Source organism: Patiria miniata, unplaced genomic scaffold (genome assembly GCF_015706575.1).
Source record: "Patiria miniata isolate m_02_andy unplaced genomic scaffold, ASM1570657v1 HiC_scaffold_29, whole genome shotgun sequence".
Lineage (NCBI taxonomy): Eukaryota > Metazoa > Echinodermata > Asteroidea > Valvatida > Asterinidae > Patiria > Patiria miniata.
In genome coordinates, this window is record NW_024037068.1 from 2,390,193 (window position 1) to 2,406,751 (window position 16,559).

Below are 16,559 nucleotides of genomic sequence, written 5' to 3' on the forward strand. Positions count from 1 at the left end.
GGTATTAATGTTTTAAAATAACATTTGTAAGGTTTTCTGAAAATTTGGGAAATTAATTTTTCACAATAAACTGATACAAAATAATGTATTTTGTAAAAAGTGACGCAATAACATTTGGAAAGAAACTTGACTTTTTTTCAACAGCTTGTTCTCATCTAGTAAATTATTATCTGAAGTTGCTTCCTTTCAAGATGAATCAAAACAATTTATACCAAGTTTTGAAAAATCTACTTTCAAGATTAGGCAATACATGTAGTTAATACGATATATAATGAATTACAAGACAATTCAGCAAGTCTATCTGTAAAATTGTCAATTTGAAGAAATCAAATGCTGAACTTAAAGTACAAATCTTGAATATCATCCAACTTCCATAGGGAAAAAACTACAAGATGGGTTCAAACTAAAAGTGAAAATTGACAGAATCCGAGGGGGAGGGTGACGAAATTACGGAAACTAAAATATAACATCCACTTATTAAGCACTGATGTCTCTTATCATGCATGGCCAGGTTTTTACGACGGTAGAAGTCTTGTGTATTACATAAGCGGTCGTCACCCAAAAAACAATATTGGCGGCAAAAAAGTGGGATTTGTTCCAAGGAGTGTCGCGCGCTAAATGTGCACGCGCGCCGTGAAACCTTATTGGTCGAAGAAAAGTTCCAGAGTGCAAGAGCGCCCATGTTCACGCGCGCCGCATAACCTAATTGGTCGAAGAAAACCGGAGTGCTCGTGATTATATCTAGACTAGACGCGACGCGACGGGAGACTACATAACGTCCGTCACGCATGCACGGAGCAGTTAATTTTGCTTTTGTTCGACTTTCAGTTTCATTTAAGTTTCAATTTTGACGCGACTCGAGTGAAACAACAAATAAGGTATGTACCTCAAAATGTATATAATCTATGTCTATCATATTAACAGTTAAGTTGCAATGCGAAAACATATGAATATAGTTTTAAACATTAGGCCTACAACTAACAAGATTACACTGCATGTAGGACTAGCATTTCCATTGCTAGTATAATAAGCCTAGGCCTAATACTAGGCCCTACTAGACAACTTGCAAAATTTGTAGAACCCTCTCGAGCCGGGATCCATCCCGGCACACTCAGGCTATGTTTGATGTTTATCGACTAGCTGTCTCGATAAAAAAAAAGCAGAGGAGGTGATTTGGAAATGTTTTTTAAAACTCAGAGAATCTGTCAGATATTTTCGAACCAAAATAGGCTAGGCCTATCCGATGAACAACATAAACATGATACAAATCCAAAGCTGTGTCATCAGCCAAATTTGTCTATGGACAATGCAAAGGTACGTGTACATGTGAAAATGCCCCCGGAACATTTTTTGGACGTGTGGTGAAAAGAAAATGCCAAGCGCAATAAATAGTTTAACTGCTGAGCCATTAAAACTATGGTACCACAAATTGAACCATTTTATTTACGGATCAATCAAGCCATGCTTGACTGCTCTATGGTCGGCATTTCTTTACTTAAATGTTGTAATGGAAACATTTGATTGAACTCAGCTCATCCCTATCTTTTTGTGCATATCTAATCCGCTTGCTTTTGTTCTCGTTTCAAAATTCTGGCAGGCTCTTTGGAAGAATCGTCTTCAATATAAGTTTGCGAACTCGAGGAAACGAGAAGACAAAGATGTGGAGCAGGTGTTACTAAGGAAGAGGAAGCGCCCAGCTGCTACTAATGATACCGCCCAAACCAGCCAGAAACAAGGACCATCGGTGTGGGGAATGGAGAACTATCTGCCTCAGCGCCCCTTATCAGAGGACGATGCCTCAATACGCATTCATACAGAGTGGCTGAAGACGGAAACAACTAAGAAGAAGCCAAACTATGAGCAAATCAATGTGGCAATGGATGCTACATTTGCAGACCGGCGGGCTCTGGTGACGAAAGGTACAGCTTCCCTGGCTGAGGTGAAGGTGGCCTATCCGTGGCTGTTCGAGGAAAAAGAGGTTCGTTTCAGTATACATAATATAAGGTGCAGTATCCAATATTTGCAGGAAGTAGTGCTTGAAATATGGTACTGCTATGGATTTTAAATAGTTTTTTTTATTCGTGTGTGGATATTCAAAATTGGATGTGATTGAATGTTTGCTTAATTTTATCCACCTATTATGGTTGGATGACAATAGATCTTGAATTACAGCTCTAAGTGTGATACATTTATGGCAATAGCCTATTACAGTGGAACACAATGGACCAATGTATGTAATATGCTTTTGACAAAATGCAATCTGACAAAATGAATAAAAAGGCATCTTCTAAAAACTGCAAAGCAAATCATTTTGCTTCATCCTCACAAGGCCAGGCAAGCTTTTTAATAGACTGTCTGATTTATGATGATTGAATATTTCTGTATTGGACAAATTTGGCACAGCCCTACATTATAGCAGTCAATGACAGATCCACTCATCTAGGAGTGTAAAGAAATTGGCACTGGTGCTTATGTTCAGTAGAAACATATATTCCATACCACGAGTACTTTTGGCAATACAGTCTTTAATGTTTTTTGTGTACATTTTTGTCTGTGTGTGTAACAGATACTATCAGAGTTCAAGCGAGTCCACGGGAGCAAAGAAGGCATCGCAGAGCTGATTGAAGATGGCCTCCGAAAGTATAGCAAGGCTGTACTTCAGCTGTGCAAGACTCATCGTAATTTGGAAGACATCTGTAAGCAAGCCCAGGATATGATTCCACTTCAACGAGATGAGGATTCTCGTGAAGGTAGGAAGCAAGGAGTTTCAGGACATTTTAAGTACCATAGGTTTTAATAATTCTTCACACAAAATGTGCGTTTTAACTTTGATGTCTATACATTTTTACAAATAATGTAAACCATTTTAGATACTAACTCATCAGCTAGAAAAAAAAACTTTCAATACTGCAGTTTTGATATGTAGAGAAAATGAATTTAAATTGTCCAAATTTGTCAGACTTTAACCATATGTGCTATCAGTGCACGCAGGGCTACCTGCATTACCTTATTATACTTACCTCAACAATAGTGCTTATCAAATATCTTACTACATGCTGCAATAGCAATCATGGTACTGCTTGGATTCAAGTCTATACGTAGTTTGTTTTATGTTGGAAAAAAAAACACTTTGCTGTCATCTGTTTATCTAAACAAATACTGAAGTGAACATACTATGAACATACTGTTCTTCAACTCTTAAAGAGCAAATTGATTGTCTGTCCTTAGGTGCTACCCATGTCGCAGCAGTGCTTACAGTGCCAAGTCTGCTCAAGGAGAAGGTTGGATGCCTCGTCCTCCTTGGACAAGAGCCTGTAAGTAATTACACACAAAAGGTTTTTCTATATAAAATAAAGTGTTGATGTGCTGGCTTTCCAATCAATGTAATGGACAATATGATGGCCAAATCAAAATGAACAAAAAACATGTACACATGCATCTATTTACATGTGCACATAGCATAGTGTTGAGTTTTCACAAACTACATGCTGGTTTCACGTCATCGTAATATCCGTCTTTCAATGTGCCTCCCCACTTATTTGCACAAACGGGTCAAACTAAATTCGTTTAACGCAAACAAAACCTGTATAAGTCTGATCCAGTGGGGCAAAGGCTTGTCAGTGGCTTTCTTTCATGAACCTCTAACATTAGTGTCAAGAACATATACTTGCCATTTAGTTAATCCAGCCATGACAATATATTGAAAACAATTCCCAATTGTCTTTTTATCTGTAGGAAGATGGTCATCCGCACATAACAGGGGACGAGAGTAGTCTGGAGCAGTGCCAACACTTCTCCATTGTCGTGGATGGCATTGAGGTGGCGCACACGGATACATTTATGTCTGCGTTTTCCTGTTATGTTGCTTGTTTCTATGTTTTTAACCTGGCCTATCCTGGAGTGTTGAGAAAAACGTTGAATTTCTTCCAAAGGGTCATCCTCAACATCCAGGATAGTGCCAAGGTTGATCGTCCAGTTATAACCCTTCTTGACAAGCTGAATCAGCTTCTCAAGAAACACTGAACTGGTTTGCATTCAGCTTTTCAAGAAGGATTCTAACTGGACGAATGTGTGACCCGATCCACAAAAAAGGGTATTATGTCACAAAAAGTTGAAATTGAGTTACAGTAAAATCTTGATAACTCAAAAGTCGGTGAAGTCCGAATTCCGTTTATCTCGAAGACCTACTTAATTCCCACCAAAAGAATAGGCTCTTATGTCCAAAATTCCTCCGTAACTCTCGACGTTTATGCACCTGTACCTCCGGTTAGCTTTTAGTCGGCCAGTCCATAGAAAATGCAGCCAGAACAGTCATAAAGAAGCATAAAAAACATTGCACAAACGTTTGACTCAAACTTTTGTTCGGCCAGTCCATAAAAAAAACGCAGCCTAACAGTCACAAAGACGTGTAAATAACTTGTCTTTGTTAAAGTTAAACATTACTTGAATTTTAAAAAGTAAAGATTACATTGTGCTAAATGTCATCTCACATTCTCTAATATATTTTGCCACATTTTGCCATTGTATACATGCATTATTTTGCCAGATACATGTATGTGCCTTCTCACATTTTCTTGCACTTATCTTGCCTAATACTGTTTTGTTCGGCCAGTCCATAAAAAACTGCAGCCTAAAAGTCACAAAGACATGTAAATAACATAGCGAAGCCTTTTTCGTGAGTCATTATGCCCAAATCCCTGGTCTTTTCACGTGGAAATGCAGAGTACACGATGCCATTGTGATCATTCCGTTGCCGTGGAATTGCCCACATGTAAAAATCTTTTTGGCTATTGAGCTTGCTCAAACATACAACTTTACGTTGCTGTCTGAAAAACGGGGGAAAAACTAGAACATGGAAGTGGATGGTGGTGGATTTTCGAATGTTATAGGGACAAAGCAACTGTTAGAGAAGCCTAAACTCTTGTGATTTTTGTATAGGTTTTAATCAATGACTTTAGTAATGCCTGAACATGTAAGACACTGACAGATTTTTGGAAGGTTAGGGACGAAGCAACTCCAAGAGAAGCATATCTTTATTTTGTAAAGTTTTAAAATGGTTTCATTAAAAACCAATGTGTGATGATGGCCAAAACATAAAATCAAAAACATTAAATAAGCTCTGGAACCAAAAGATTTACATTGTGCAAAATGTTATCTTAAATTGTCATCAGACACAAGTTTCTGTAGCTGTTTGGAAAATTGAGAAAACTAAAACATGGAAGTTGATGATTGAGTTTGGAAGGTTAGGGATAAAGCAACTGTAAGAGAAGCCTATATCTTTTTTATTTTGTTAAGGGTTTAAATACTTATTTCATTAAAACAATGAATCAAATGTTTTATGAAGGCTTAGAATAGCATTGTGAAAAAAAGGTTGAACAAGTTAAACATTACTTGAATTTTAAAAAGCAAAGATTACATTGTGCTAAATATCATCTCGCATTCTCTAATATATTTTGCCACATTTTGCCATTGTTTACATGTATTATTTTGCCAGATACATGTATTTGCCTTCCCACATTTTCTTGCACTCTTGCCTAATACTGTCGGTGTGCTGTTTTATGGTGCTAATACATGTACTAAACTTATAAGTAAATAAATTCTTTTTCCTTTTTTTGGCTGGCATTTTAAGGAAAACTGTAAACAGCCAATGAAACAAATCACAGATAAAATTGTGAAGCACAAAGCATTTTATTTGGCATTTTTGTATCAAAAATGTGAACCCGAAGAACATGTACATGTGTATATTGACACGAGTTAAAACTACAGTGGAACACTGATATAACGAGGTCATTGAGACTTTACAAAATTCCTTGTTATAGCAGATACCTTGTATTAACAGTATTAAAAACAAAGAAAAACAAAGACTTGAGACAGAAACTTTTCCTTTATATAAGCAGGATGTTGTATTCTTGCTCTTATCAGTGTTCGACTGTACCTTGTCTTCATTGTTCAAATTATCTCTCATTTTACACAATCGGTGGTGACCATTTTATTGTAATGTTTTTAGACTTTTGCCGTTTGTAAACATGTTCGTCAGTTTCTTTAAATTCAAAATAAACCACTTTTGGGGGGAAAAAAAAATGTGTTTGTAGTTTCAGTTCTTAGTCATCTGAATAATCAGATTGGTCAGTGATTTCACTGACTAACTAAAAAGGTCAGATGACTAACAGGTTAGTCGTATGAGGCACCATTGAAATTAGTCACAAGACTAATGTAAACTAGTCGATTTTGACTAATTAAAGTTTGTCACCCAATGTATTTGACTAATTTAAATTGGTCATATGAGGCACCGTGCTGGACTAACTTAAATTAGTCAAATTGACTAACTTTTGTTGACAGTGCAACACCTTTAAAAAAGGAGATCATGGAGAAAAGTAACCAGACAGTGATGGTGTAAGACGTTCTTAATCCAGGTAAGATTGTTATTACCACTGCAGTTGGCCATGTCTCCACTTGATGATCCCAAATTGCCAACTCTGATCCTGCAAATACCCAATTGCTGCATCAGATCTGGCAATCCCATGAAGTGGGGATGCTAATCTGATCCAGCAATTTTGATCCTCCACGAGCCTAGGATTAAAAGGAAACCACATCCAGCAATGCATGATGTGATTTGGCAAATTTGACAGGCATTGAACCCTCTCCAACAATGCATTTGTCAACCATGACTACAAAATCTCATAAAGGAAAGCAGACAGAACGGAACAGCCAACAACTTCTTTTTGTCAACATGGATTTAGAATCTGTAGAGACATTTTCAAATTCAATCTAATCCACAGCATAGGAAAGGACAAGTGCTTTGATTGCTCATTACAAAGTGGCAGTGAGGAAGCATGTGGCAACATAAACAAAAGGAGACAATCGCATGATGCTTTGAGATATGAAGACACAAAGGCAGTTGTTGACAATAGTTCTACCTGGCCGCACTCCAAGACACCGAAAAACTGATGTGAAGCCCTTTAACAATTGCAGCAAAAAGAGGGTGTACACACAGTATTGTATTGTGGTAAACTTTGCTGGCATCAGGAAGGTTTCACTTAGAACATTCCGTGGACTTAAAGTATTGAGGAACAAGGAATAAAGATTTAAACAACAGGCTAAACCTCATTCATCAATAATTGGGGGTGCCCTTTTTGAAGAGTAGGCCTACAATGTTATAGGACCTACAAAAAGTTTGAGGGCCCCAGCGGAAAAATGTGTGTAGTCTACAAATGGCTTTACATGTAACTACCAAATTTACACTGGGAAATTGCAAAATGCATCTGACAATGGTCTTACTTACAGCATTGTCATGCAACTAATGGACATGTACTTACAGCATGGGTACAGGGTGAACACAGGCAATTTTTAAACAAGTCTTATTTTGTTCCTTAAAATCTGTTGAAAGAGAAAAAGGAGCATGTGGAACTGTTCGAGAACAGGAGAGGATTTCCCAAAACTAAAATAAACGCTATGCTACCAAAGCAGCCGTGTGGTTGCAATTTCTAAAGCTTATGTAACACTTTATTTTGAATGAAACTACATGCACACTGACATGTTCATGCAGGCTGGTGAAATCTTTGACAAGAAATGTTTCCCGTTTAGAAGACCAGATCTTTCTGTAACTTTCAGTGTTTATTTCACTTATAATGATCCAAACATACATGTGCTAAATATCGTTGTGATACGTTCATTACTTTTCGTTGAAATTGGAAAAAAATAGGCCTGGATATGTGCATTTTTGAAAGTTGTAACACACTTCCCGACTTTTAAGGTCAGCTATACCAGTAACCAGTATTGATTTTCTGGTATTGATGATGGCGATTTTCTCTGTCATGAATTTAAGAATTTCTTCTTCTGTTATAATTTAACATTTCAATTATACTGAGCATATTTTTTGAGAAACACAATGTTCAAATAATTTGAATGATAATTTGAATGATGCTGTGGAGCACGCAAACGTATGATGGTACAGAGGTTTTTTTAACAAGAGGGACAATGTCCTTGTAAACTGTTCAAAGGGCAACCATGCTGCAAGCAGTTTACTGAAGATGAGTACTTGAACAACCACCCAAGCATGTGGGGGATTTTCAGAAGGTAGGCCTACAGTATGTAATAATTTCAATAGCTATTATAATATTACTATTGTATTGAAGGCGTATTAAGCTTAAAATTTTGATTCCATCATTGAACACTACTTCCAATCCTTGGACAAATACACTTGAATGCAAAAATGCACAAAACATGCTGTAAACTAGACTTATGTTTGTGGACAAACACAGGGCTGTTTTGGCAACTTTTTGTGACATATATGTGATATGTAAAGTTCAAGTATAGTTTCCATCCACGAAGGATGTGTGGACTTTTCTGTTTATAAACGGTGGAATTTAAATGTGTGATTACATTCTCAGAGAGCTTTGAATTATGACGTCACACATGTGACGTAATGACGTCATGATGATGTCACATCAACTATAATCTTAAACATCCATAACAACCTTCTGCTAGAGGGTACACTAACATTTTGTGATGTCACCAAAGGATAGGCCTACCGGTACATGATGAACATGTAACTGTGAAAAAAAGTGAGCATAGTAGCATACATGGACATTGCTATATTGTTTTTACACACGTAATAAAAAGATATTCGTTTGCAAAATTAATTGCAAATTTTGTTGTTTTAGTATTGTAACGTCCGAGACGACCAGCCAACTGAGGGCGCTATGTAACGTCGACGTGCCGACCAACACCCCTGAAGTGTCATTGATTGGTTTGTGAACACCCCCGATCGACACGCTACAGTATAAACCTAATTGTATAATTTTGTTTGTGATGTTTTTTGAAGTAATCTGTGAAGTAAAGGATTGCAATGATAAAAAGTTCAATAAAAGATATAAAAACAGAAACACTGTAAAAATAATAGGTTTAGAATGGCTGGATAAGCAAGCTAACTTAATGGCACTGAGTGTTTTTACATATTGTGAGTTATTTTGTGATGAAAATAGATCAACATTATTTCAATTTTGTGTTTATTTAGGATGAATTACCAAGACAGGTGAAAGGGAGTTAAAGTGTCTGTACCGGTATTATCAAAGTCAAATATACTAAAGGAGAGATCCAAGTAGCTCCATGGAATGAAAAGGGTACAAGCCCAGTGAAGAGTGGGGATAAGGTGCGAATCAGCAACCTGTCTACGAAGCACAGTGACTTTCTGAGAGAGATGACTTCTTGAGCCAGTAAAATATGAATAAATTCTGGTACACCCTGCTAGGCCCCCCCCCCAAGAAATATATAGGCTTCAGAATTGCACCTGGAACAATTCATCTACGAAGGTTAAATAAAATGGCAACTCTAATATACTTGAAACAAAAAAGAATATAAAATCTACTATTAATGAATCCTATAAGGTTACTGGATAAAGTGTAAGAACTATATGCACGTGTATCTTAATTGTGTTAATTGATCCACATACTTTAATTTCTCGGTTGCACGCTTGCTTTACTCTGAGTATGCCATGGAGTACCAAAGTGTGATGTCATTTACTACCAGAAAGTGTAGTGCAAACGAACGGAGTACACGTGCATGCTTGTTTGCGGTCTGAATCATGCGCTAAATGTCTTTCACACACATTTTGTGCGCATGACGTATTCGCTTCAGTACTCCGTACATGCAGGTGGTTCATACATGTAAGCTCTATACAACGTAGAAGCTGCGTCCACCTGCATTGTATACTTAAACTAATATCTGAACTCATGTTGGAGTCAGTCAAACTTAAAAATTGTCCGGGGACTGCCTATGATTAATTAATTTGTATAGTTAACTATGTAACAGACATGATTATAATTTCTACAATAGTTTGGAGTTGGTTTCTTCTGATTAAGAGTTTTATGATCTTACATTGAAAGTAACTGCAACTATACACAGGGGAAATGAAACCCCGTATTTTTTTCAGTACAGGTGTGTGGTGTACACTGTCTCCGTCAGCAAGAAAGTACCTCCCAACTGACACCCTGATGTGGGGCCATTCCAGGGAGCCAGTGCACACTTTCTTCACATGCCATAACAATCCATAACTTTCTCCACATGCCAACCAAGAACTAACTACACCATCTCACCTTAACACTACCTCCCACCCATTTTTGAAAGAAGATGTACTAATATAACCACTGGTCAGATGCACTGTCTACGTCTGCTGACCATTAAAGAAACCATATTTTCCTTTGTCTCTTTTTTTTTACTAAACCAAAAGGTCATTGTGTTTGTGGTTACCGCAACACCAGAATAACTCTCAGAGTTTACTGTGGCCTCCAGTTGGTACTCAATGGATAGAAGTGAATGTCAATGAGATGGATACACATAGTGATGGGATGCTTCTATGTCAACTTATACAAGTCTCTATTTGTTGAAGGGCAGACGGAAAACATCACAATCAGTACATGTAGATGGATCATGGATCATAGGTTTCCTGTTGATGGTTGATTACAGTTCATCTGGTTTTAGAGACATGCAGTGCAAAGACTTTGTCACTTGATTGCTGAGGTACAGATGTACAGATGACATTGTTTTAACTTGAATAGAGTCCCTTATCCTGGCAAACCGCCATGGCTCTGGATTTGCTATTGAGCAGTCATTTTGTAGAACTGTCACAGGTCTTCACTCACTACTTGGTGGACACCGACAGATGACATCATGATAAACAGCAATTCCTTTTGCTGCTGGATGGAAAGACCTCATCATGATGAACTACATACATACATGTACACAGCTCTCGGTAAATATATCGCAGGTTTAGCATGGTGAAGCGATGTTGCTATGACACACTGTCACATGTCTTCACTTGCTGTTGGATGGAAAGATGCCATTGTAATAAACATGGTTCACTGCTGCTGGTCGGAAAAAACTCATCATGATGAACTTGTTGGAGATGTCACTCTGAAAAACTATCACAGGTCTCCAGTGTTACCAGGTGGATGGATGCTCCTGTAAAGAACTTGGCAATCTCCATGTACCATTTTGATGATTCTGTGTGAAAAGATTTGAAGTCTTCAAACACAGCTGAGAGGAAAGAATTTTGTCCCATCTCTGAAGTATATTCAGCTGCTTTAAGGAGTGCTTTTGAACCAATTGGTCAAGAGTGGCTACTGCCTCCTGAGATTCCCGGTTTTTGCAATAAGACAACGGACGTTTTCCATGCTACCGGTAAGTCTTCTGTCACTTTGCCTCATCAAAAGCAGGATGGACTTCACAACTGCCATGAAAGCAGAGTCCGATGGAGACAAATTCACATCAATGATGCAGTGATTGGACGAATGGAAGCATTTTTTCTGCACTGTAAATGGAAGCCTGAGATGACCAAGAAGTTGATCTTCAATACCTCGATCACACCATACACAGTGCATATTTTCCATCTGAAGCACCTCTAAGACACACTTATCTGACTGAAGATGCTACTACTGCAGTAACCACAATAAATTAAATGCCTTTTTTTAATATAGAATCAGACTTAAGAAAAATATGATTCCTTTAATGGCCCTATAATTACAATGTCAGACATTACACTTATAAATGCTACTCTCCGCTAAATAAACATGTTGATCACTGTCAGTAGCTTCTGAAACCCTAGTTTCATTGTATCAGCTTGCTGTACATGTAATTCCACAACATACAGGGTGACCCAAATATGATTCAACCCCAAAACAAATGCCTTTAAAACAAAAAGGGATCTGTGGATTTTTATGTTTTGGGTATCAGATTAAAGCTGAGACTTTTTCCTTCAAAATGGCACTTTGGGTTGCTGAGAAAATTCCAGTTATCAAAGTAGTCATTCTTTTCCATCCTGTACACAAGAACATCAAACAGTGAAACATGTTACTACAACTACTGTGCAATGATCCTTCATTTGAGCAATTTTTAAAAAAAATATTTTGACATTGAATAGGTTTAAAGTACCAGTATGACTAAAAAGGATAGGATACCTGTTCATGGGGGAAATAAAATGTATTTCCATCAAATTCATTATTACTCCTGTCATATTATGTGCTGTGTTATTTGTAAGGATAAGGATACATGTAAGTACAGCAAAAATCCCTTACAATGGTTTTCTTTTGTGTTCAGGATAAAAAAAAGGACAATTTTACATAATTATGATTTTTTTTTGCAGCCCATTTTTGAAGGTCATTGAAGGTCACCGAAAATCTTGTGCGACAGCAAAATGTACAGCGTCAGTCTGCCGAGGACTCCCTTCAAGACCAAGTCCAAGCTTGCCCCGTGCCAGATAAACCTACCTGGACAAATTGTGGGCCATCGCCAGCCAAAAACAACCATGACAACCATGGCCACCCACTGTATCAAGGCAGCCATGTGACCGTTTTGCAAGCTGTGACGTTGCTTCTGTCAATCCATGGACTCTTCCCAGGGGTAAGCAAAAACCAAACCACTAATCACTATTTTCATGATTTTTATTTTAGCACCATTATTAGCCTAAACCTACCCATGGAGAAAACTTCTGCATGGTGTACATGTACATGGTGTACATGTACATGGTGTACCTGAGCCTAGTCTATACATGTATGTCTATGTACGGTAATTCACTGTGGTCTATTTTAGTATAGGCCTAGGCCTATCATCAGCATGATCAGTAATCTAATCATCATCAGATCATAGGCCTAGGGATAGGCCTACATGACATCGTCTGACATGTCTGATCGTCAGTCCACCTAAAAAGATGAAGATATGTTTTGACGCACTCGCATTCAATTTGCGTTGGACAACGCGCACGCGTTGCAAGCGTTATCTTCGTCAATTATGGGGACTCGAGGATACAAATGTACATGACATGTGAGCAGATTCGCTGATCAGTGGGTGCTAGTCATACTGATTAATTAGGCAAGACAACTGCCTCTTGACCTCTAGTGTTTGACCAATCAGGGGGCGCTTTCTTCTAGGCGTACATCGGGTCTTCGTCATGTTCATTCATTTACCCTTTGCGCATCATACACAATGGATTAAAAAATGGAAAAAATGATGCAACCTGACACCACTTCCACTATTGGGTAGGGCCTTAGGCTACAAAGTCTATGGAGAGTCAAGAAAATGTTCTAAGTATTTCCTAACAAAATTGGAAATGTTTCTCAGTCCCAGATTCATGTCTTAATCTTATCATTTTTGCAGTGAATGACCTTCATTGAGATGATATATGAAGAAAGTGGTGTCAAGTTGCAGCATTTAAAAAAAAAAAACCCAAAACTGCATAGATTGTCTACAGTCATGACAGTGTCTAGGCATAGGCCTATCAGATGTTGTACATGTTTATGCCTACTACAGCAGACTAGCTCTGTGGATAACGGATGATGGATACTCAGACTAAGACTTAGTTAATTATACCCAGCTGCCCAGCATGCCAGTTGAAAAGAATGAGAAAAGAATGTTGCAACCAGACATGCCAGAGTCACTTCAGCAATTGTGTACAAACATGACAGTTAAGTCTATGGAGAGTGAAGAAAATTACATTTTCTAACAAACGTGTCTCGGCAGCTCAGTATCACATTCCGAAAAAAAAATGTTGCAATCTGACGTCACTTCGGCAGTTGTGTACAAAGTCTTTGGAGAGTCAAGAAAAATTTCTGAGTATTTTCTAACAAAATTGGAATGATTCTCTGTCCCACATTCATGTCTTATCATCATTTTGCAATAACTGACCTACATGTACATGAAAAAAAGTGGCGTCAGGTTGTAACAAATTTTTCCCAGCAAAAGAGTACCTGTTACTAGTAGGCTATTAGTATTAGGCCAAAAAAAGAAATCCTTCAATCAACAAACAGAATAAGCTTTGTTTAAGGTCAGCCAAAGAGCCATCAGCGAGCTTTTACGCATATTGCATCGTTTCATCCTCCCTAATGGCAACATCCTTCCTGACTCCTTCCAAGCTGCAAAGAAACTTGTGGATGAATACCTCATCCCAGTGGAGATGCATGATGTTTGTCCAAATGACCACATCATCTTCAGTGGAGTTCACAGCAGTAGTAAACACTGCCCAGAGTGTAAGGAATCAAGGTAGGCTTGTCTATAATGAAATTCTCATATCTAACTTCTCCGCAAAACCAACTGTTTGTAATAAAATACATATGTAAAGTTTATGACTACCAGCAAACTTTAACATTAAATTTACTTTAAACAGGAAATTACAACATTTACAACACTGCACATAAAAAGGAGGCATACACTTATTTCTAAAATCATAATCAGAAAAGCCTTATGTTCAGTTCATAAACAGACACAGACCTCTAGTTTGTCTCTTTCCCCTTTTGTACATATTATTTTATGATGCTTTTGCAGGATTAGTTTCGTTGGCCTTATGACTTTTTTTGTACAATGGCATACAATGGCACAGGGATCTGTTGAAGATCTACAAATATTTTGATTGAAAATTGTGTCATATTTATTTTGGATAGCATGGAGCCCAAACTTTGTTAATTTTTTTCCAATTCCATTTACTGCCAATGTCTATCAGCCATGCAAAAACATGACATCCCATTGGGACAAAAATGTCAACATTCTTCATTTGGCAAAATGTGTGAACAAATAGAGTTTACATATTTGTTATATTAATACCAAGACAATGTGTATAAAGTTGCACAATGAAATGTCACTGAATAAGTATTAATTAGCCTGGAATATTGTAGTTGAAATTTCAAAGTAGCTATATAAACTTGTACATGTAGCTACGTAGCTCTAATTTTCCTTTAAAATTGCGTCACGGGACACGGCCGGCATTTTATTTTACGTTTTAACAAATTTTGGGCGGAGATCCGATCATCCAACGACTCTTTGTTGAATATCAGACAACTTTTTAGTGTACGTTGATTAAATACATAGAACAGTCACAGGGTTGTGCTATAAATACACCTACAACGCGTCCCACTTACAACATGATTTGTGAAATGAGTCGCAGAACGCGTCGTAGCTGCGATATATCGTAGGGATACGACGTGTCGCAGTGCTGCGGTTCATAATTGTAAGTTACGAAGAGTTTGATGAAATCAGGTGCTGATCTCTCCTTGTCCTGAAATTATGGTCTGTCTTTGAGATACACATCTTTGGTTAGGTTAGGGGTATGTAGATAGGTGGCTATGCCCATAATAACACAACGCACCAGTTTGGGGGTCCAGGGGATTTGTCTTTCAGAATAGGAAGGCTTTGGGATTTGTAAATGAAAGCCTGTTTCCTTGTATTGAATTTATGTTTCTCTATTGATCATACAATTAAGTTTGTCATATTTGTGGAAATGGAGGAATTATGATCAAGTTTTTTTAACTAGATACTGTAATTTTATTTTGGAAGAAAGGGTCCAAAGGGATTGCAAGAAGTTCATAATGCTGTGTACATGCATACAATGTAGGAAGGCAACCCTGTGTTTCTGGCACTACTTTAGTCCTATTCTATTTTCAAATGTTGCTCACAAACTTCTTTTTGATTGGAACAGATATAAGGCCGGAACAGATACTCCAGCAAAGACTTTTCCATACATCCCGCTTATCCCACGCTTGCAACGGTGGTTTAAGATGCCAGCAATTGCTGACAGCTTGCAGCAGCACATGGACATTGCTGAGCAGAACCCTGTCACTGACATCCATATGTCACCAGCCTGGAAAGGCTTATCAATAAAGGTGCGAATTTTATCAATGTAGTCACTCGCGTATAGGTTTCTACCTCCATGGTGTTAATGTCTTTTCTTTTGTAAGCAGCTCTCCTGCATCAGTATTTATTTGTATTGTTATTGGTATTTATTTCTGTTGTTATAACATGTTAACCCTCTCACCTTTGAGTTGGTGAAAAAATTGAAGGTCGAAAAGGGCCAATAGTAGGAGGGTATCAATGAGAACAGCATATCCATTGTTATGCCTTAAATATTTCATCTCAATGTGAGATGTACACTATGACTTTGCAAACACAGGGTGTTTTAAGATTTGTGTAGATGATTAGCAGCATTAATCACTTTTTTCAAAAAATGCTAAAATTGCATTCCAAGAAAACAGTCCATCTTAAGCCAACAGAGTGAAGAAAGAAATCATGAAAATGATAAGTAGATACTAAGTTTGAAATTTAGTATGAAAATGCAGTTGTTCTGAAGCTAGGTTATCAGGTACTGTTAGTAATTCACACCAATGTACTTCTTTTCTGTTTGATTTTTATTTTGTATCGGCATAAGTGGAAATAAAATGTTTATTCTGCAGCGAGTATAATTAGAAACTCTGCAATTGTGTGTGTATCACAGATGGAGTTTTCAAGGGAAATGGACGTTGCCTAACCTTTGCTCTGAGCGCAGATGGATTTGACCCTTTCAACCGTCAGAAGGTTCAGAACAGCATGTGTCCTGTCTTGCTCAAATGCTTGAATTTTAATCATTCAAGTAGGGACAAGATTGGTCGACTGCTACTATCCGCCATCATTCCAGGTAATTAATTTCAAGATTGAACCTTGCCAATTACGAGAATGTAAAATATATACTTTCCCTAAAATAAAGCCAATGCTTCAGAATTTTCTTTAAAATTAAAAAAAAACCCCAAAGATTTAATACATGA

At 37.6% G+C, this 16,559-nt stretch overlaps 2 protein-coding genes across 2 annotated transcripts; both read left to right on the plus strand.

Annotated features, from left to right (window-relative positions):
- The first annotated feature begins 77 nt into the window (after positions 1–77).
- Positions 78–4,023, plus strand: LOC119735842 (sterile alpha motif domain-containing protein 3-like). Its single transcript, XM_038209780.1, has 4 exons — positions 78–1,978; positions 2,567–2,750; positions 3,229–3,314; positions 3,736–4,023. Exons 1-4 carry the CDS (start codon positions 1,754–1,756, stop codon positions 4,021–4,023), a joined length of 783 nt encoding a protein of 260 aa, XP_038065708.1. The 5' UTR covers positions 78–1,753.
- Positions 4,024–12,190: 8,167 nt separating this feature from the next.
- On the plus strand, positions 12,191–16,427 carry LOC119735843. The gene is made up of 4 exons (XM_038209781.1): positions 12,191–12,323; positions 13,806–14,031; positions 15,461–15,644; positions 16,253–16,427. Exons 1-4 carry the CDS (start codon positions 12,191–12,193, stop codon positions 16,283–16,285), a joined length of 576 nt encoding a protein of 191 aa, XP_038065709.1. The 3' UTR covers positions 16,286–16,427.
- Positions 16,428–16,559: the final 132 nt, after the last annotated feature.

Coding starts and splice junctions, on each gene's coding strand:
- LOC119735842 (XM_038209780.1), top strand. CDS start 1,754: ATGGAGAACTATCTGCCTCAGCGCCCCTTATCAGAGGACGATGCCTCA. Junction 2,751..3,228: donor AGATGAGGATTCTCGTGAAG/GTAGGAAGCAAG, acceptor GTCTGTCCTTAG/GTGCTACCCATGTCGCAGCA. Junction 3,315..3,735: donor TCCTCCTTGGACAAGAGCCT/GTAAGTAATTAC, acceptor TTTTATCTGTAG/GAAGATGGTCATCCGCACAT.
- LOC119735843 (XM_038209781.1), top strand. CDS start 12,191: ATGTACAGCGTCAGTCTGCCGAGGACTCCCTTCAAGACCAAGTCCAAG. Junction 12,324..13,805: donor GACAACCATGGCCACCCACT/GTATCAAGGCAG, acceptor AAACAGAATAAG/CTTTGTTTAAGGTCAGCCAA. Junction 14,032..15,460: donor CCAGAGTGTAAGGAATCAAG/GTAGGCTTGTCT, acceptor TGATTGGAACAG/ATATAAGGCCGGAACAGATA.